Source organism: Mesoplodon densirostris, chromosome 18 (genome assembly GCF_025265405.1).
Source record: "Mesoplodon densirostris isolate mMesDen1 chromosome 18, mMesDen1 primary haplotype, whole genome shotgun sequence".
Lineage (NCBI taxonomy): Eukaryota > Metazoa > Chordata > Mammalia > Artiodactyla > Ziphiidae > Mesoplodon > Mesoplodon densirostris.
The window spans coordinates 561,754-581,553 of record NC_082678.1 but is presented as its reverse complement, the minus strand read 5'-3'; the positions used below and the strand labels follow the sequence as shown (position 1 = coordinate 581,553).

The window sequence follows — 19,800 nt, the reverse complement described above, 5'->3', positions numbered from 1 at the left end:
TTATTAGAATATTGTTTGTCCTAGCTGTACACAATCTGGATCATTTGTACATTATATATGTCTATTCATATACAGATCCTCTTCCCATGCACAGTGTTCCGTAGACCTCCCTTGCTATATGGTCGGTCTTTGTGACACATGTATATAATATGTATTGGTATATGTAACACTGATCTTAATTTATCCATTCCTCCCACCTTTCCTTTTAGATAAGTATAGATTTTTCCTACATCTGTGAGTGTCTTTTTCTGTGGAAATATTTTCCTGTGGGTCAGATATTAGATAACGCCTATAAGTAATATCATAGGATATAGGTCTTTTGATTTCCAACTTACCTCATGTTCCATGATTATCTCTAGGCTCATCTGTGGTGCCTCAAAGAGCAATAATTCATTGTTCTCCATGGTGAATATTCCATTGTGTACATGGACCTCTTCTTCTTTATCCATTCACCTGTTGATGGACATTTGGGTTGCTTCACCATCTTGGCTATTGTGAATAAGGCCGCAGTGCAACTGATACAGCCTGTGTCTTCCCGATTCTGGACTTCTCAGGTGAGAGGCCTAGCAGTGGGCCTGCTGCGTCGAATGGAAAACGTAGGGAGTAACCAGGCAACAGTCAGTTACCATGGCAGCCCTGGGAAAAACATTACCAAGTGACACTAACACTCCCAGGAGCCTACATTTGTTTCCACAATAGGTAAACCTTTCTCATTTCTAAAGTACTATACTGTGAAATATGCATCTCAGTCACAACTAGAGGTTACTCAGTGTCTGCTGTGAGTGGGAGGAAAACAGAAGGGCCTTACACAGTACCTAAAGCAATGACAAGAAGAAACTAGGGTCCACGGGCAGAGACAGACAGGCTCAGTCAGGCTCCTATCACTATGACATTCTGAGGAGATTCACTTTGTAAGGGCCCGAGCACGAGAAAGCAGCCACTAACCAGCTACCCTGTCTCAAATATGTGGAGAAAGTCAATGCAAATGCATACCTATGTATTATTCTTTTCTGATCATTCTTTCAGCGTAGCCCTTCTGGCTTTGTGCAAAGCGATTCTTTGTTTTGTACCTGAAAAATGAGTGGCACATGTAAATGGATGAAACTTGTCAGAGCAGACATCCAAGGAGCTCTTCAGCTAACGAACGAGGAGCTCCGAGTTCTGGGAGAGAATCGTAAAAGTGGTGTAGAATCACAATATCTTAGAGCATCCTTTATATGAAATCCCCTCTTGCATATCACCAGTCACTGGTCATCAGCCTATACATGAACTTTGCAGTGACAGAAAACCCAGCACTGTCTAGACAGGTCTAGGCACTTCTAGTTGCTACAGCAGTCTATTATCAAATTCAGAATCTGACTCCCTGTCACGCATCAGTCCCAGTCTGCCTTCTGCAATGGTACACCCCATGGCACACCTCATCTCTTTTCCATCTGGCCCATTTCCCAAACACATGAGGACAATTTTGTTCTTCCTAAAGCTCTCTTCTCCCACGTCACCCTCCTAAATCACTCCTTCCTTCCTGTGTTTATGACTTTGAGGAGCCCCCAAGGTTTTCTCATCCCAAGGCCATGACAAGCAATGGCATCAGTGTGCCTGCTACAGATTCTAGGAAAGGGGCAGGGCCACACAAGGGTCTGGCAAATGTGACTGACAACCTGAAGGGAGAGTACATGTGAGAACCTCAGCCTCTCTTCAGTCCTCAGCCTCTATCCAAGGTTTCTCCATAGCACACTATTGACATTTTGGGCCAGATAATTCTTTTGGGGTGGTGGGGAGGGCTGTCCTATGCCTTGTACGATATGTAGTAGCATCCTGGCCACTACCCACTAGATGTCTGCAGCACCGCCCCACCCGCCCCCACACCCCGGATGTGACAAAGAAAACTGTCTCCAGCCATTGTCAAACGTTCTGGAGGACGGGTGATGGCAAAATCACCCTCACTCAAGAGCCACTGCTCTTTCCAATGACTCTGTTCACCCATGAGGACTCAAAACCCTCTCCTCTGCTGGCTTAGCATTCAACTCTCCAGAACGTCTATCGGGTATCAAAATGCTATTTGAAATTTGATAGTATTTATCTCTATAACGGTGTCCGATGAAAGTAAAACTCTTTCGCCAGATGTTAAGAACCTCCCAGGTGATTAATCCACGTTTACCTTATCTCCTACCCAAGACACTGGAAATTACAGAAGTGATCGGACACCCATTTTCGGTATCCGTTCAGGAAGTACCTGTTGTCTAAGGCTTTTCGGCAACCTGAACAACTGAACTAAAGTAAAATATCCTGCCTGACCGTGGCTTTGTGAGACAAGACACAAACCTGTAGCAGGACCCTCCTCTCTGCTGTTTACGGAATTGAGGTATCTGACTGGAAAGCCGTTGGAGGTGAACTACCCAAGAAAGCAGTGGGTTCAGGATGAGAATTTGGAAAGGGTGACAAGGGAGGAGAGAATGAACCTCAGCTGAAAAGAAAGGGGAAAAGTACCAAGAGATGAGTTCTCTTGACTGAAGAGAAGATACGCTGAAAGCCATCAGCTTGCCCTCGGGGCCCTCAGCTCTCTGGGGAGCTCCAAGGGAAGGGTGAGCCTGGACCTACGACTCCGGACTCCTGGTCTCGGCCCCCAGGCCTGACCCATTCACTCAGACTCTCAATAAATACTTGTATTCAAAGACCTTACACGGGGACCACATCTGGGAAAACATCGCCGCACCCTCATCATAAGTCACAGGGGGAGACCCGAACTGGCCAAGCCATGACAGGAGCTGTGAGGGCGACAAAAGAGCACGGCAGGGATCGGACATCGGATCGCCAGAAGCCCTCCGCCCTCCTGGTTCGTAATGCCAGGGCCCCATCGCCGCGTATCGCCGGACCCCGGTCCTGCCTCCGTCGCGCACCCTTCCCCAAGGCTGGCGGGGGTCTGGAGTCACCATCCCCGGTTCGGACCTACACACCTCGCCGCTGCTGAGCTCTACACATCCCACTCCTTCCACACAGTTCGCCGAGTCCGCGGGCCTTACTGAGCCGCGCCAGCCACCGTCCGCGAGGCCTTGGCGCGCCTGTGACGTCACTGTCGTGCGCCTCTCCCGCAACGAGGGGTGTATGGCTCTCGCACGGCGGCTGCGGCTGTTGTCGCTCACGGCTCGGTTGCTTCCGGCGCCTCGCCGGGACCTGACGGTCTGCGGTCCCATCGAGCCCCTGCCCGTGGTGCGCATCCTGCGGGCTCTACAGCGGCGGCAGGAAGAGCGGCAGAGTGGGCAGCGGGGCCCCCCGCGGCCGGTGCTGGCGCGACCTGGGCCGCTGCCACAACGACTGAGCTCACGTGCCGCAACTACTGAAGCCCACGCGCCTAGAGCCGGTGGCCCCCAAAAAGAGAAGCCACCACAATGAGAAGCCGGTGCACCGCAACGAAGAGGAGCCCCCACTCACCGCAACTAGAGAAAGCCCACGTGCAGCAACGAAGACCCAACACAGCCAAAAGTAAACAAATAAATAAAATGAAAAAAGATACAATACAGTATTGTTAACCATAGTTGCCATGCTGCACATTACATCCCAGAACGTTATTTGTCTTGTAACTGGAAGTTTGTATCCTCTGACCACCCTCACCCATTTCCGCCCCCCCCCCCACCTCATCCCCATAGGTTAAAATTTTAAATAGAGGAGCCCAGATAAACTTCAATGAGCAGGTGACATCTGAGCAGAGATCTGAGTTAGCCAAGTCCGTATCTAATGGAAGAGCGCACAGGAGAGGTAAGGGCCGGTGCAAAGACCCTGGGGCAGGAGCTTGTCTGGTGGGTTAGAAGAACAGGAAGGAGGCCACTGTGGTTGCAGCACAGAAAGGAGAAGAGGGTAACGGAGGTCAGATACACAGTGGATGGAGAGCAGTGAGCAGGCCGGACACAGCGGTCGGACCCCGAATGGCCTTGTCGGACGCTCTGCGGGCTGTGTTGGCGCTTCACGATAGGAGCCAGTGAAGGATTTTAAGGAGAGGAGTGGCACGACTGATCACATTCCCCATGATCACGCCGACTGCTGTATGAAAAACAGACTGTGGGGGCCACGGTAGACACTGGCAGATCATCAGAAGGCTCTTCTGCCACCGATGTCAGAGATGATGGTGGCTCAGGACGGAGAGATAGTAGGGGAGGTGGCGAGAAGTGGTCACATTCTAAAAATATTTTGAAGGGAGAGCAACAGGAGTAAAACGAAGAAAATCCAAATCCCGTGGCCCAGAGATAACTGATAATTTATTTATTCTAAGCAAACTCGGTCCCTCCTAAAAACCACAAAGCTTGCCAAGGATGCTCTTCTCAGAGGTACTACCTTTGTACTACTCAGCCCACTCCGGCATGCCCTCCCCCTCTGCCACTCTCCCCAAACCGCTCTGATTCAAGTCACCAATTACCTCGAAGTGGCTCAATCTATGAGACACTGACCTGTCCTCAATCGTGTTCTGCTAGCAGCACATGGCACGGTGAAGCCTCCCCTCTTGCTTGATCTCTTTCCTCCCTGGGTTCGTCGACCGCACACTCTCCCAGTTTTTCTCTCTACCCCTGCTTTGCAGTCTCTTTTCCTGGTTTCACCTCCTGCCCTCACATGTTGAGGTTGCTCCTCAGTCGTGGGCCCTCTTCCCTGCTAATTTCACACATCCTGCCCCACAAATTTATTCACTCCCATGGTATAAACTACTGGCCACGATCATCTCCAAAGGCATCCCAACCTCACACCAACTGCTCAAAACACATCCCCACTCGGATGTGTTAAGGGCATCTCCTACTCCACGTGTAGAAGACAAAGCCTTGATCAACCTTCCTAAGCTTCATACTCCGTCTCCAATTATTTATTCAGCGGACACTTACTGAGCCCCTAAGATATGCCAAGCACTGCTAGGCACTAGAGACAGAAAGACGAGGCAGGAGGGTAAGGTTCAATAGAACAGAGGGTTATAGAAAGGGAACTTACAGATACGTGTGAAAATAAAAGTGTGCATGGTGCTATGATGGAGCACTTACGTAAGGCTGTAGGAGTCTAGCTCAGCAGCGAAGAGACTGATGGGGGTTGAGGAGGGCCTCCCTCAAAAAATCTCTGTGGACTTCCCTGGTGGCGCAGCGGCTCAGAATCCGCCAGCCAGCACTATTTACAATAGCCAGGACATGGAAGCAACCCAAGTGTCCATCGACAGACGAATAGATAAGGTGTGGCACATATATACAATGGAATATTACTCAGCCTTAAAAAGAAACGAAATTGAGTTACTTGTACTGAGGTGGATAGACCTAGAGTCTGTCATACAGAGTGAAGTAAGTCAGAAAGAAAAACAAATACCGTACGCTAACACATATGTATGGAATCTAAAAAAATAAAAGAGTTCTGATGAAGCTAGGGGCAGGACAGGAATAAAGACGCAGACGTAGGGAATGGACTTGAGGACACGGGGAGGGGGAAGGGTAAGCTGTGATGAAGTAATAGAGTAGCACTGACATATATACAATACCAAATGTAAAATAGCTAGGTAGTGGGAAGCAGTGGCGTCGCAAAGGGAGATCAGCTCAGTGCCTTGCCACCACCTAGAGGGGTGGGATCAGGAGGGTGGAGGCAGACTCGAGAGGGAGGGGATATGGGGATATACGTATGCATAGAGCTGATTCACTTTGTTATACAGCAGAAACTAACACACCATTGTAAAGCAATTATACTCCAATAAATATGTTTAAAACAAAACAAAACAAAAACAAAAACAAGAATCCACCTGCCAATGCAGGGGACACGGGTTTGCTCCCTGCTCCAGGAAGATCCCGCATGCCTCGGAGCAACTAAGCCCACGAGCCACCGCTACTGAGCCCGTGCGCCACAACTTCTGAAGCCCGCGCACATAGAGCCCGTGCTCCGCAACAAGAGAAGCCCCTGCAGTGAGAAGCCCGTGCCCCACGACGAAGGGTAGCCCCTCCTCGCCGCAACGACAGAAAGCCCACGCGCGGCAACGAAGACCCAACGCGACCAAAAATTGATTAATTAAAGCTTATATTTAAAAAAACAAACAAAAAAAAAACACAAAAAAATCTCTTGCTGGGAATTCCCCGGTGGTCCTCTGGTTAGGACCCTGTGCCTCCAGTTCAGGGGGCCTGGGTTCAATCCCTGGTTGGGGAACTAAGATCCTGAAAGCCGGCACCGCAGCCCAAATAAAAATGAAATAAAATAAAATAAAAAAAGAAAGGATCTCTGATTCAAGGTCTAAAGGGTGAGAAGGTGTTTGTCAGGCCAATACGTGGGGAGAAAATTTTTCCCATTTCAGTAAGTAGCACCTCCATTTACCCAATTACACACCATTAACCCACATTCCCCACATCCAATTCATCGCTTACTCCTATTCGCCTCCAAGCCATCACTAACCTTCCAAATATGACTCTAACGTGCCTGCTTTACTCCACCTCCAAGGCCACCACTGTGCACAAAGCCAGCCTCCTAATGAGTCTCCCCAAATCTTCTCCTGCCCCCTCCTATCCATTCTCTTACAATAGCCAGTATGGTGTCTGAAAAAGGCATCTCTGCTAACACCACTTCCCTGTTTATACCCTGCAATGGCTTCCCACCAACTTTAGGATAAATCCCAAACAGATGATGGACTGGAGGTTGGAAGACCAGAAGGAGGTAGGGTGTTAGGTTAGAAAGAGGGATAAAGGGTCTAGGCAAACAGCGAAAAGGGCTGAAAAGAAAATGATCGGCACTTGTACAACAGTCCGGATGCAGGCAGGAGAATGCAGGAATAGCGAAGGAATACGAATAGCCAGCCACTTTTTATTTCTGCAATGCCTTTGCAATTCCCAAAGTGCTTCACTTATAACTGTGATTCTCAAACCTAGCTGTACATTGGAATCATCTGGAGAGATTTTTAAAACTACCAATGGCCAGGCCTCACCCCATTTTAATCAGAATATACACTTCACTAGGGCAGGAATTTTGTCTGTTTCACTCACTGTCCATATGAAAAGTACCTGGGACATACATGGTGCTCAGAAAATATATACTGAATGAATAAATGAAGGAAGGAATGTACCACTATCACCTGAGATCCAAGGAGACATTCTTTTCAAAACTTAGGGAGTAACCAGGCAACGGTCAGTTACCATGGCAGCCCTGGGAAAAACATTACCATGTGACACTAACATTCCCAGGAGCCTACATTTGTTTCCACAATAGGTAAACCTTTCTCATTTCAAAGTACTATAATGTGAAATATGCATCTCAGTCAGAACTAGAGGTTACTCAATGTCTGCTGTGATCGGAGGAAAAGAGAAGGGCCTTACACAGTACCTAAAGCAATGACACGAAGAAACTAGGGGCCACGGGCAGAGACACACAGGCTTAGATAGGCTCCAATCTCTATGACATTCTGAGGAGATTCACTTTGTAAGGGCCCGAGCACGAGAAAGCAGCCACTAACCAGCTACCCTGTCTCAAATATGTGGAGAAAGTCAATGTAAATGCTTACCTATGTATTATTCTTTTCTGATCATTCTTTCAGCGTAGCCCTTCTGGCTTTGTGCAAAGCGATTCTTTGTTTTGTACCTGAAAAATGAGTGGCACATGTAAATGGATGAAACTTGTCAGAGCAGACATCCAAGGAGCTCTTCAGCTAACGAACGAGGAGCTCCGAGTTCTGGGAGAGAATCGTAAAAGTGGTGTAGAATCACAATATCTTAGAGCATCCTTTATATGAAATCCCCTCTTGCATATCACCAGTCACTGGTCATCAGCCTATACATGAACTTTGCAGTGACAGAAAACCCAGCACTGTCTAGACAGGTCTAGGCACTTCTAGTTGCTACAGCAGTCTATTATCAAATTCAGAATCTGACTCCCTGTCACGCATCAGTCCCAGTCTGCCTTCTGCAATGGTACACCCCATGGCACACCTCATCTCTTTTCCATCTGGCCCATTTCCCAAACACATGAGGACAATTTTGTTCTTCCTAAAGCTCTCTTCTCCCACGTCACCCTCCTAAATCACTCCTTCCTTCCTGTGTTTATGACTTTGAGGAGCCCCCAAGGTTTTCTCATCCCAAGGCCATGACAAGCAATGGCATCAGTGTGCCTGCTACAGATTCTAGGAAAGGGGCAGGGCCACACAAGGGTCTGGCAAATGTGACTGACAACCTGAAGGGAGAGTACATGTGAGAACCTCAGCCTCTCTTCAGTCCTCAGCCTCTATCCAAGGTTTCTCCATAGCACACTATTGACATTTTGGGCCAGATAATTCTTTTGGGGTGGTGGGGAGGGCTGTCCTATGCCTTGTACGATATGTAGTAGCATCCTGGCCACTACCCACTAGATGTCTGCAGCACCGCCCCACCCGCCCCCACACCCCGGATGTGACAAAGAAAACTGTCTCCAGCCATTGTCAAACGTTCTGGAGGACGGGTGATGGCAAAATCACCCTCACTCAAGAGCCACTGCTCTTTCCAATGACTCTGTTCACCCATGAGGACTCAAAACCCTCTCCTCTGCTGGCTTAGCATTCAACTCTCCAGAACGTCTATCGGGTATCAAAATGCTATTTGAAATTTGATAGTATTTATCTCTATAACGGTGTCCGATGAAAGTAAAACTCTTTCGCCAGATGTTAAGAACCTCCCAGGTGATTAATCCACGTTTACCTTATCTCCTACCCAAGACACTGGAAATTACAGAAGTGATCGGACACCCATTTTCGGTATCCGTTCAGGAAGTACCTGTTGTCTAAGGCTTTTCGGCAACCTGAACAACTGAACTAAAGTAAAATATCCTGCCTGACCGTGGCTTTGTGAGACAAGACACAAACCTGTAGCAGGACCCTCCTCTCTGCTGTTTACGGAATTGAGGTATCTGACTGGAAAGCCGTTGGAGGTGAACTACCCAAGAAAGCAGTGGGTTCAGGATGAGAATTTGGAAAGGGTGACAAGGGAGGAGAGAATGAACCTCAGCTGAAAAGAAAGGGGAAAAGTACCAAGAGATGAGTTCTCTTGACTGAAGAGAAGATACGCTGAAAGCCATCAGCTTGCCCTCGGGGCCCTCAGCTCTCTGGGGAGCTCCAAGGGAAGGGTGAGCCTGGACCTACGACTCCGGACTCCTGGTCTCGGCCCCCAGGCCTGACCCATTCACTCAGACTCTCAATAAATACTTGTATTCAAAGACCTTACACGGGGACCACATCTGGGAAAACATCGCCGCACCCTCATCATAAGTCACAGGGGGAGACCCGAACTGGCCAAGCCATGACAGGAGCTGTGAGGGCGACAAAAGAGCACGGCAGGGATCGGACATCGGATCGCCAGAAGCCCTCCGCCCTCCTGGTTCGTAATGCCAGGGCCCCATCGCCGCGTATCGCCGGACCCCGGTCCTGCCTCCGTCGCGCACCCTTCCCCAAGGCTGGCGGGGGTCTGGAGTCACCATCCCCGGTTCGGACCTACACACCTCGCCGCTGCTGAGCTCTACACATCCCACTCCTTCCACACAGTTCGCCGAGTCCGCGGGCCTTACTGAGCCGCGCCAGCCACCGTCCGCGAGGCCTTGGCGCGCCTGTGACGTCACTGTCGTGCGCCTCTCCCGCAACGAGGGGTGTATGGCTCTCGCACGGCGGCTGCGGCTGTTGTCGCTCGCGGCTCGGTTGCTTCCGGCGCCTCGCCGGGACCTGACGGTCTGCGGTCCCATCGAGCCCCTGCCCGTGGTGCGCATCCTGCGGGCTCTACAGCGGCGGCAGGAAGAGCGGCATAGCGGCCAGCGTTGCCCCCCCGCGGCCGGTGCTGGCGCGTCCTGGGCTGACGCTGATTTCAGTGCGGCGACCCGACTTGAACCAGCCGGCTCACCTCACGCTGGGCTCTTGGAACCCGCGCCACTCTCTTCATGGGGCTGGAGGAATCGGTGCACCCACGCGGACCATTTCTCCATCGAGTGCGCGCAACATGAGGCTGCAGCGCTGCGGAACCTTTCGCCCAAGGGCAGCTGCACTGAAGTGTTTCTGGAGGTCCCTGTTTTGAGCGTGCTACAGGAGGCTGCTCCCGAAGTTGTTCGGTCCACAAACGTGCAGTCGAGTACCATTCCCCCACTTCTTCGCGGCCGCCACATTCTCTGCACTGCAGAAACCGGCAGTGGCAAAACTCTCAGCTACATGCTACCTCTCCTTCAACGGCTGTTGGGCCAGCCAAGGCTGGACCCCTGTCGTATCCCTGCTCCTTGACGCCTGGTTCTTGTGCCTTCTCGAGAATTAGCCAAACTGGTGCGTGCCGTGGCCCAGGCCTTGGGCAGCTCCCTGGACCTCCAGGTGCGGGAGTTAGGGGGAGGCCATGGCATGAGGAGGATCCGGCTGCAACTGTCCAAACAACCTCCAGCAGATATTCTGGTGGCCACTCTGGGGACTCTGTGGAAGGCCCTGAAAACTCAACTGATCAGCCTGGAGCAGCTCTCCTTCTTGGTGTTGGATGATGCAGACATGCTGTTGGATGAAATCTTCCTGGAACTGGTGGATTACATCTTGGAGGGGAGCCATATAGCAGAAGGCCCAGCTGACTTAAAAGACCCCTTCAATCCCAAAGCTCAGTTAGTGCTGGTGGGTGCCACATTTCCCGAAGGTGGAGGCCAGCTGCTGAGTAAAGTTGCCAGCTTAGACTCTCTAACCCCCGTTACCAGTGACAAGCTCCACTGCATCATGCCTCATGTCAGACAGACATTCATGAGGCCGAAGGGAACAGAGAAGGTGACTGGGTTGGTACAGATCCTTAGGCAGCATGACAGAGCATATAGGACTGGCGCCGCAGGAACTGTTCTGGTGTTCTGTAATTGCTACAGCACTGTGAACTGGCTGGGGTATATATTCTGGATGACCACAAAATCCAACACTTAAAAGACTGCAGGGACAAATGCCAGCCTCAATGAGAGCAGGCATCTTCCAGTCCTTCCAGAAGGGCTCCCGAGACATTCTTCTCTGCACAGACATCGCCTCTCAGGGCCTGGACAGCACCCAGGTGGAGCTAGTCATCAATTATGATTTCCCTCTCACCCTGCAAGACTACATCCACAGAGCAGGGAGGGTGGGCCGGGTGGGGATCGAGGTGCCAGTCACTGTCATCAGCTTTGTGACCCATCCCTGGGACGTGAGCCTGGCTCAGAAGATTGAACTGGCAGCTCGCCAGAGGAGAAGCCTTCCAGGACTGGGGTCCTCAGTGAGAGAGCCTTTGCACCAGCAAACCTTATTGCAGCAGGCTTATATGTGATGCCATAACAGGGACCTTTCCCTCTGTGCTGGATGGGTGAGCACACTTGTCAGTAGGGTGCTCTGGGCTGCCTAGTCACCTTCTGAAGACCCGGGCTGCTGTCTGGCTTCAAAAGGTAAGTTGCTGGCCAACACTTGAGGGTGAACTACTGAGCTTGGCTCTCTGTAGCCTTTCACGTGAAGAATAATGTCGATCTTGGCTCTGTATTATGTCATGGTTTCTAACAATAAGCGATGTTTCTATGGGTGCCCCTTAATAACAGTTTCCACTGGGGCAGAATTCAGTAGACCCTGAGAAGATTCACACTCCAAACTACCACACTTAGGACGAAGGCTCTTTCAATTGATGTTTTAGTTTAAATTTTGTTTCCTGCCCCCAAACATCCATTAAGCCTCCAGGAGAAGGAAAAGGGGATGTGACTAGCAATAAAGAGAAATTTTCTTCACAACAATGGCCATGGCAAGCTTAGGCACTTTTGGTGAAATCTCTCTGGGAAGTACTGGCAGAGGAATAAAAGGCAAACTGACACAGAAATATTGCTTGGTGTGCATTTCCAGGCTCTGCCTTCTTTCCATCTCTTGGTGGCAGGTGGAGGAAGAGAAAAAAAGGTTAAACTTTTTTATAAACCAGCAGAATAAGCTTATAACATCCTCTCACTATCTCTGCATAGGTTCTAGTCTCTGCAGCATTATATAAGCTTTGCCCAAAGTAATGAACTGTTGAAAGTCAAATGTAATACTTCACCAAACAACTTAAAAATGCTTGTGTACTGGAAAGGGTTAAGTTGCAGAGAACACAAATGGACCCAGAGCAACCTTTGCCGAAAGAGAATATTGTGCTAAATGTACAGTCATAGCTCTTTTCCATATGAAGAAACAGTCAGAAGGATAAAAGAACTTGGTCAAAATCACACAAGTCAGTAGGAAAGAATCTGGTTTGTCTGTCCTCAGGGTTGTGTTCTTTAACCACCAGGCTAGCTTTTCTCAAATCTGATTCATGCATAGAATAACTATACACCTCTGCTTGCCTTGAATATTCCCTGTTTATACATATGCCTGCTGCAGTTTTTAATATTGCCCACTTTGACTCCCAAAAGCAACCGAGAATACACAATAATTTGGTCTCTCTATCCATGGACCACTGTGGTGGGACTGCCCAGGAAGCTTATTAAAAGTGCAGCTTCCTGAGCCCTACTCCAGATCTAGATAAGTTTTCTGAGGGTTGGCTCAAGAATCCAGGTACAAGGCTTTTTAAGTGGTTTGGTGGAACCCCCCAGGTGATTCTCTCGCTCTCTTAAGTTAATAAGCCGTTTATTCTGCCTCCCCCAGATGCCCAGCCAGGTCCTGTTAAGGTAGGAGTCCCCACACCACATCAGAGGGATGCTCCCAGCCAAGTAATCTCCGGAGCCTTGGAGATTCTGAATGGTCTCATGCTGGCCCACCTGCCGTGACAAACCTCCGCCAGAGCATTCCCCTTCACATTTTACCTTCTACCACTCCCAAAGGCAGTCTGCTCCAATGAGGCCTGACTTCGTCTGTCCTAACGGGCACCCACTGATTCAAGCAGTTTAGGGACAGAAGATGCTGTGGTTCTCAACCAGGGTGGCCCAACCTCTAAAAGGGTAGTCCAAGCAGTCTCTACCTCCTGGGCACATCCCCTCTGCAACAGCCCCAGTAAACGAAGGTCCCATCTTTGCTTTTTCAAGGTCGGCAACAGGGAGTCCCCTCCTAAAGAAGGTTCTCTCTCATTGCCACACTATCAAAAGCTGCCCCAAGTGTGGTTCCTTCCTGTGGGCCTGATCAGGCTAAGGGCAGAGTTGTCTCCTTCCTTCTCTGAGTCGGACCAAGTCGTCTTACTAACCCCTCTTCACAGTGTTGACCATGATTTTCACGGGGGCTGCTGCTGAGCCTTTATCTCATCCTTTCATGGTGGAGAGAGAGAGGATTATAATGATTTTTACTTCTAGGGAAGAGGGGAGTGTAATGATTATGTTGTCATTTTGTATTATGTCCTTTTGTCATGAATTTGTTTTGAATTTCATATTAAAATGGGCCCACCATTCCCACTTTGTGAGGTCATTCAGCACCCTCATTTTGCACCTTTAACATCTCTCTCAGTATCACTTGGAAATGTTTGAAACGGAATGAGCTTGTCCTCACATTCCTATCAGCTGTAAATCTGGAGCCCCGACATGAACGTAACCATTGAGCAGAACCCCTCTCCACTAGCTGTGTAACACTGGGTAGGCTCCTTAACATCTTGGTTTTTCTAAGCCCTCAGGTGTAAAAATGTGAGGGTTCTATGAATTTATATTTGGGGCAGGACAAGGTCGAGAAGAGTGTGTCTTTGCTTGTATTCTTCCAAACTGGAATGTCTTCCCTCTCTTCCCCATGGGTCCAAATCTCACTTGTCCTTCAGGCCCACTGCCAAGGAGCCTTCCCTGATTCCCCAGTCCAAACAATTCTCTGCCTCTCAGGGTCAGTGCCATACAACCTAGCTGTCTCAACGTTAATCTTGCCTCTCAAGCCAATTTCAGAATGTGGGTCTCTCTTGCCCTCCTGGGGCCCCTGGGGCTGTACCAGCCCACCTGCACACCCCACGTGGGGTGTCTACTAGACTAGGGCATGGGTGGGGAAGCCCAGGGGTGAGGGACCAGGCAGAGTACCTCTGCCTCCACCCTGCTCTCCTCCACAAAACTGCCCCTCCTCCTGAAGCCTGACCCGCAAGTCACAGGTTCCTTATTATGACCTCACTGGGTAGTGATGACCTCACAGGCCTTCTCACAGTTCCATGGCAGCATAACCATGGAAATGTGCTGCCCTCAGAGAAACTTCCCTACCAGTTCTCCACCAGATACCAATCTCTTTGGTTGTCTGAGAATGTCTGACCGGATCGTCTATATTTACTCAAACCTGTGCTCTGTTCCCTGGCTGGGCAGTGCAGCAGGTACACCGAGACCGGGCATCTGTAGAAGAGGCATGGTGTACACACAACCTCACCTGGCTGCCACATGTTCCTGTGGGGCTTGCCCACTACGTAAACCTCAGCACTTTCCCAGCTGTAAGTAATACCAGTGACCTGGGACACCTTCAGGGTCCCACAGTGCTCACTGCTGAGGACAAGTGAAAGGTCATCCCTGAACTAGTGTGCAGGAAGCTTCTGATCTTTATAAATGTTGCCTTCCGCTTTGGGCTACAGGATGCTTCCATTCAGACCCTTTCCTGGTTGGCCTCTTAGCAAAAGGCAAGTGCATTTTTGTTGGCAGATGGTAAACGGAGCAGTTTGAGGAAGAGGGCCACTCTTGAACCGCACCTTCAAACCCAGGCACCTCTGTGCTGTCATGTACACATCTATATCGGTCCCCTCAGACACATCCCATACTGAGCTGCTGAGTATTAGGGGAGAGGGTGGTGCCTTATTCATGGGAAGACCGGAAGAACCAAGGGGGGGTGATGAAGTGCTAGTGAGACTGGAGGGCTGAGCAGATGGTGTCCCAGGAGGCTGGGTGGATGTGAGCCTACACTTGGTACCCAGAACCCGGTTCTGAGTCTCCTGATCACTCTGCCTCAGTATTTGGCCTTGTTCTAATCTAGATAAAAGTATCAGAGGGCTAGAGTTCAGTGTGGTTGTAACAGGCAGTATAAATGGGGCCCAAGAGGGGTTGCCAAGGTGGGAGGGGTCCTTAACCAATTTATATTAGATTATCTTTTTCCAAAACTTGAAAGACGTTTCCATTAAAGCCTCAGAAGTGACACACTGCAAGAAATGTTTTCTCTGTTGTGGAAGGGAGAGATGGAGAGGATCATGATTGCAATTTCTTTCGGGTTCTACTGTTTTCCCTGGCAACGGTGAAGAGACTACCTCATCTGATGCAGCCGTAGGCTCTAGGAATTGCTTTTGCAGCCAGTGTCCCTTCTCTAGGGACTCATAGAGGTGATGGGCCAAGTCTGTGTTTGGGATGTCAAGTAGATTAAAGGTCTTCAGCCAGAAACTGGGAGAGACATGAGAGAGGAAAATTCTGGCAGGAGACTGTGTATAGCAGAAGTGACTGATCAGTTCTGATTTTCTTTGCAGCAGCTGTGGCTCCCATTTCTCCTCCTAAATCTGGTCACTACTATGTCCTCAACCGAGGGTGTGGAGAAACGCAGTTGGGCCGGCATGGGGAGACATACTGCCGGGTTGGTGGCTACCGGGCCTACGGGGATGCTCCTTTGGCCATGCCAGCAAAGGCGGAAGCCGAGAAGCCAGTCCCCAGATGTGCTCCCGAGAGAAAGCAAGCTCCGGAAGAGTCGGACGAAGATCTCGGTTGCTCCAGACCCAAAATCCGGCGATTGTAGCATGGTGCCAGGAGGCGGACTCCACAGAATCTTGCTGGCTGAACCATTCTGAAGACAGGGCAATGGTTTAACTGCCTAAGACAGCGAATGCCTCTTCCTGCAGTGACCCCTCCCGCCCCCCCCCACTGCCCACTACCACAGATTAGAACCTGCGTCGTTCTGTCTGAGCCTTCCTCAGCCAGGAGCCTCCCTGCACACTAAATGGCCATAAGCCAGGAGCCTCAGAAAGTGAGGTTTGAAATGAGAGCCTGCCCTGAACATCCCAGGGCGGAAGCTGGCCTGGAAGAAAACCTGGCATTCCTCTGCTCAATCCTCACGGGCCCCTTTGTGAGCTGAAGAAAGTGAAGTCTGCACTCTGCGAGCCGAGGAGGATGCAGGAGCAGAGACAGGGTGCAGAGAAGCCTTAGCAGTCTACCACATGGGCTCCTGCCCTGAGCCATTGTCAGCGGCCACCACCACAAACCAGTGGGGAGCTGGGCTTTTTGAAACTGAAAGCAGCAATCTGTGGCTTCCCAAAGAGCCTCCTGCCTGGGGTCTCAGGAGGCAGGATAGAGAGGCCCAGGAAGCCCTGCTCCCTGAAGCAAGAACAGGATGGAGAGTCAAGCAGCACGCACCCTGTCCCGAGGTTCACATGCTCCTTTATTGCCAGGCCTTTCCGTCCCCAGTGGCGTCCCTTACTGCTCAATAAAATGCTTTTCTGTAACAGATTTCTAGGGTCGCCAGTGCTCAGACTTAGGTCACTACCCCTGTGCTAGGCACTCCTGCCACCTGGGAAAGGTTCCAAAGGTGGAACAGCTCCAGGGGGTGCCAGGGATCAGAGCAAAAACTTGAGAGGCTGGGGATGCAGGAGTTTGGGCACAGTCCCTAAATCATCTCAGTGGTTGAGCTGCTGTGAGAAGGCACATCCCCAGTGTGCGTGTGTGTGTTGGGGGGAGGGGGTCCCTAGAGGAGGCAGCTAGCGGGAGGGCCTGAGGCTGGAAATGGGGAATGGCGTGCAGCCTCTGAGCAAGCACAGGCACTTAGCCCTTGAGGTTTCTGGGAAAGCTAGAGCCACAAGGGCCACGAGATAAGGCAAGTGTAGCAGCAGAACCCAGGTGCCAGGTCTTTCTTCAGAACCTACACTTCTCCACGAGGCCGGGCCTTCCACGCTGAGGTAGGAGGGATCCTGGCCAGAAGGTCAGCCAGCAGCTCTGGGACGAAGGTTGCTGCGGCGGGGGCTCTGCTGCCATGGAAGCGACTTCATTTCCTTCCACACAAATAGCCTACTGACTGAGTTCCTGCTCTGTTGAGTAAAAGGGTCGTTGACTCTCCCCAGAAGGTTGTTCAGTTCACATCCCAAAAGTCCCTCTATTCAGGCCCTGGGGAGGTGTAGCAGCTCCTGAGGGCGCTCGCCTGAGGCTGGCTGACAGAAGTGGGGGAGGCTCCTGATAGTTCCCAGGCGCTGGTTCAAGTCCCCAGAGAATGGTCATGCAGGGTGGGGAGTCAAGTAGGAAGAGAGAGAAGGTTGGGGGCAGAGAGCCCCCTCCTGAATCCAGAGCTCACAAGGTTACCCCCCCCCCATTTCCAGAAACTATCTCTTCCCCCACACCAGCCCCCATGGCCCAGTACCGGGAAACTGGGAGCCCAGAGCACTTGTGGCCACAGAGACACTCACACGCAGCCCTCGGGGTGGGCGGGGCCGGCTGCGGGCAGATGGGGACGAGATGTGCTCCCGGGAGGCCACGGGCTGCAGGTGGCCCTCTGAGAGAAGCACCCCAGCTTGGACAGGAAGGTTAGAGGCGGGGGAGAGCAACCTAGGGCGCCCCCTCGGAGCAGTGGGTGTGGGAAGAGGGGCGGGGGCGGAGGGAACCCACGATGGGAGGCGAGTGGGCTCTCAGCAGAGGCCAGCTTAGCCCGCGGGAGCTGCCTCTGAGCAGGGGGCGGGAGGGCAGTGCCGCCCTGTGGCTGCCGGGCTTCCCGGATCCGGATCGCGGGTCTCCGCACACGGGTCGCAGGGTCCTGTGACTCTGTATCCCCTCCCTCACCCCGCCCCCCTCGCGAGGCCGCGCCGCTGGGTGGCCTGTGTCGACGGGCAGAACCCCATCGCCCGCCCCTCTCAGACCCGCCTCTGCCCGCCTGCCTTGCCCTGCGCAGCTTGCGGCCCGGGGGCCTCGAAGGTCCCCGTGCACGCAGCCAGCGGCCTCTGCTGTGCCTGCTGCTCCTGCTGGGTCTGCTGCTGTGATCGGTAACCCTCGTGCAGACCACGCTGGGCACCTCCAGCACCCCAAGTCCGCGGGAGCGCACGCGGGCCACTTCCCGCTTGTGGAAGGGTGGCTGCAGTGTGTGCGGGCTGCTGGGGGCCGGTGGGGGCCTAGCCTGGCCCTGGGCAGGGGAGGAGGTCTGGAGCATGCAGCGCTAGTGGGGAGGCTCCCTCACACCACCCCTGGATGTCCTCTCCATCATCTACGGATGCCCTTCCCCTTCTCTGTCATCCCCTCCCTGGCGAGAACCCCTCAGCCCAGGCCTCAGCTGCTCCTAGTATAGTCTGTGTGACAGTGTGAGGTGGGGGACCCCCAGGCTGGCCCAGGCCAGGCAATGTGTCCTGCCTGATCCCAAAACCTAAGGAGCCCACCCATTTGCCTTGACCTCCCTCCAGCCACAACAACATGCCCCTGGTCCTGGGGCAGTTTTACCACAATGGGCTACAGCATGTTAATCTGCGCAATTTCAGCCATGGCTAGACCAGCTTGGACAGGCTGAAAGACAGTCTCGTGGGTGGCCAGGTACCAAAGGGACACACAAGGTGCCACCATGGCTGCTGGGGAATGTGGGGCACTTTGGGGGCCTCAGAGACCACAGGTTACTCACATTGGAACGAAGTTACCATAGTGACCTGGAAAGTGCCATGCCATGGATGCTGGGGGCTACAGGGGTCACAGTGAGCCCACCTGACGGGCTGCCAAGTACCACAGAAAAAGCAACGCATTACATGTGACTTCTGGGCACAGTAAGTGCTGTGCCAGCTGAGGAGGCTATGAGAAGCCCAAGGAGTTCCAAAGCCCAAACTAAGCCCCGGCCTTCCCTCAGTTCTGGTCAGCCTACGTCCCATGCCAGACCCACGAACGGGATGCTGTGCGCCTCACCCTGGAACAAATTGACCTCATCCGCCTCATGTGTGCCTCCTATTCTGAGCTGGAGCTTGTGACCTCAGTTAAAGGTAGACGGGGGACTTCCCTGGTAGTCTAGAGGTTAAGACTCCACGCTTCCACTGCAGGGGGGTCGGGTTTGATCCCCGGTGGCGGAACTAAGAGCCCTCATGCTGCGTGGCACGGCCAAAAAAAAAGGTAAACAGACTGGTGGTAGTGGGTGTTAGGGACTTCAGTAAGCTACCCCTGCCTCTGAAAATGATCATCTGACCTACGTGCCCCCAGCTCTCAACAATACCCGGAAGTTGGCTTGCCTTACTGGTATGGAGGGCGGGCACTCACTGGACAGTAGCCTCTCCATCTTGCGTACCTTCTATGCGCTGGGTGTGCACTACGTGACACTCACCCACACCTGCTACATGCCCTGGTGAGCACCTGAATATATTCAGGAAAAAACGCATTCGCCCTTTTTGGCCAACCAAACAAGCGGGCAATGCAAATCAACACTGCAAAGAAGTCTCACTAGGCATCGGTCAAAAGGGCCATGCTGAAAAAGTGTAAAAACCAGAAATGCAGGGCAAGTCAAGGAGAAAAGGGAGCTTTTTTACGCTGATGGGCGTGATATAAATTGCCAACGGCCACTCTCGAAAATTGTATGGTGTTTCCTAAAACATCTAAAAAACAGAGCTACAGAGCACAGGGCACTTCCACTCATGGGCTTATATCTTGAGAAAACCAAAAATCGACAGGACACAGGCACCCCAAATTTTAGGGCTTCTGTGTTCACAAAATCCTTGACTCGGGTACACCTTAAGTATCTCATGAAAGAGAAAAGTGGATAAACAAGTTGTAGTACTTATGTACAATGGAATATCACTCAGCCATGAAATCAATGTCCTAAGGCTAGTAGCAGCATAATGAGTGGATTTAGGTACGATGATTCTAAGAGAAATATGTCACACAGATAAAGAAACTTATCATAAGATATCAGTTATAGACGGAATGTAAAAATCACTACATGAACTAAATTACAAAACAGAACAGTCACACATTTAGAAAACACACTTATGGCTGCTTAAGGGGAAAGGT

The 19,800-nt window shown here is 51.5% G+C and overlaps 1 protein-coding gene, 1 long non-coding RNA gene and 2 pseudogenes across 8 annotated transcripts in view; 3 read left to right on the top strand and 1 right to left on the bottom strand.

Annotated features, from left to right (window-relative positions):
- Nucleotides 1-19,800, bottom strand: part of LOC132478336 (uncharacterized) — a 68,653-nt gene that overhangs the window by 13,100 nt on the left and 35,753 nt on the right. For 5 of the 7 annotated variants that reach the window (XR_009530388.1, XR_009530384.1, XR_009530386.1 and 2 more), the window contains 3 exons: nt 7,493-7,569; nt 994-1,070; nt 336-578 (listed from right to left, as the gene is read on the bottom strand). This is a non-coding gene — a long non-coding RNA (uncharacterized LOC132478336). The remainder of the gene's footprint in view (nt 1-335; nt 579-993; nt 1,071-7,492; nt 7,570-19,800) is intronic. The other 2 variants (XR_009530387.1, XR_009530389.1) reach the window with 2 other exon arrangements.
- LOC132478333 (probable ATP-dependent RNA helicase DDX28) lies at nt 3,103-11,383 on the top strand (annotated as a pseudogene).
- Nucleotides 14,129-16,333, top strand: LOC132478334 (DPEP2 neighbor protein-like). The gene is made up of 2 exons (XM_060081434.1): nt 14,129-14,195; nt 15,324-16,333. Exons 1-2 carry the CDS (start codon nt 14,129-14,131, stop codon nt 15,584-15,586), a joined length of 330 nt encoding a protein of 109 aa, XP_059937417.1. The 3' UTR covers nt 15,587-16,333.
- Nucleotides 17,441-19,142, top strand: LOC132477907 (dipeptidase 2-like; annotated as a pseudogene).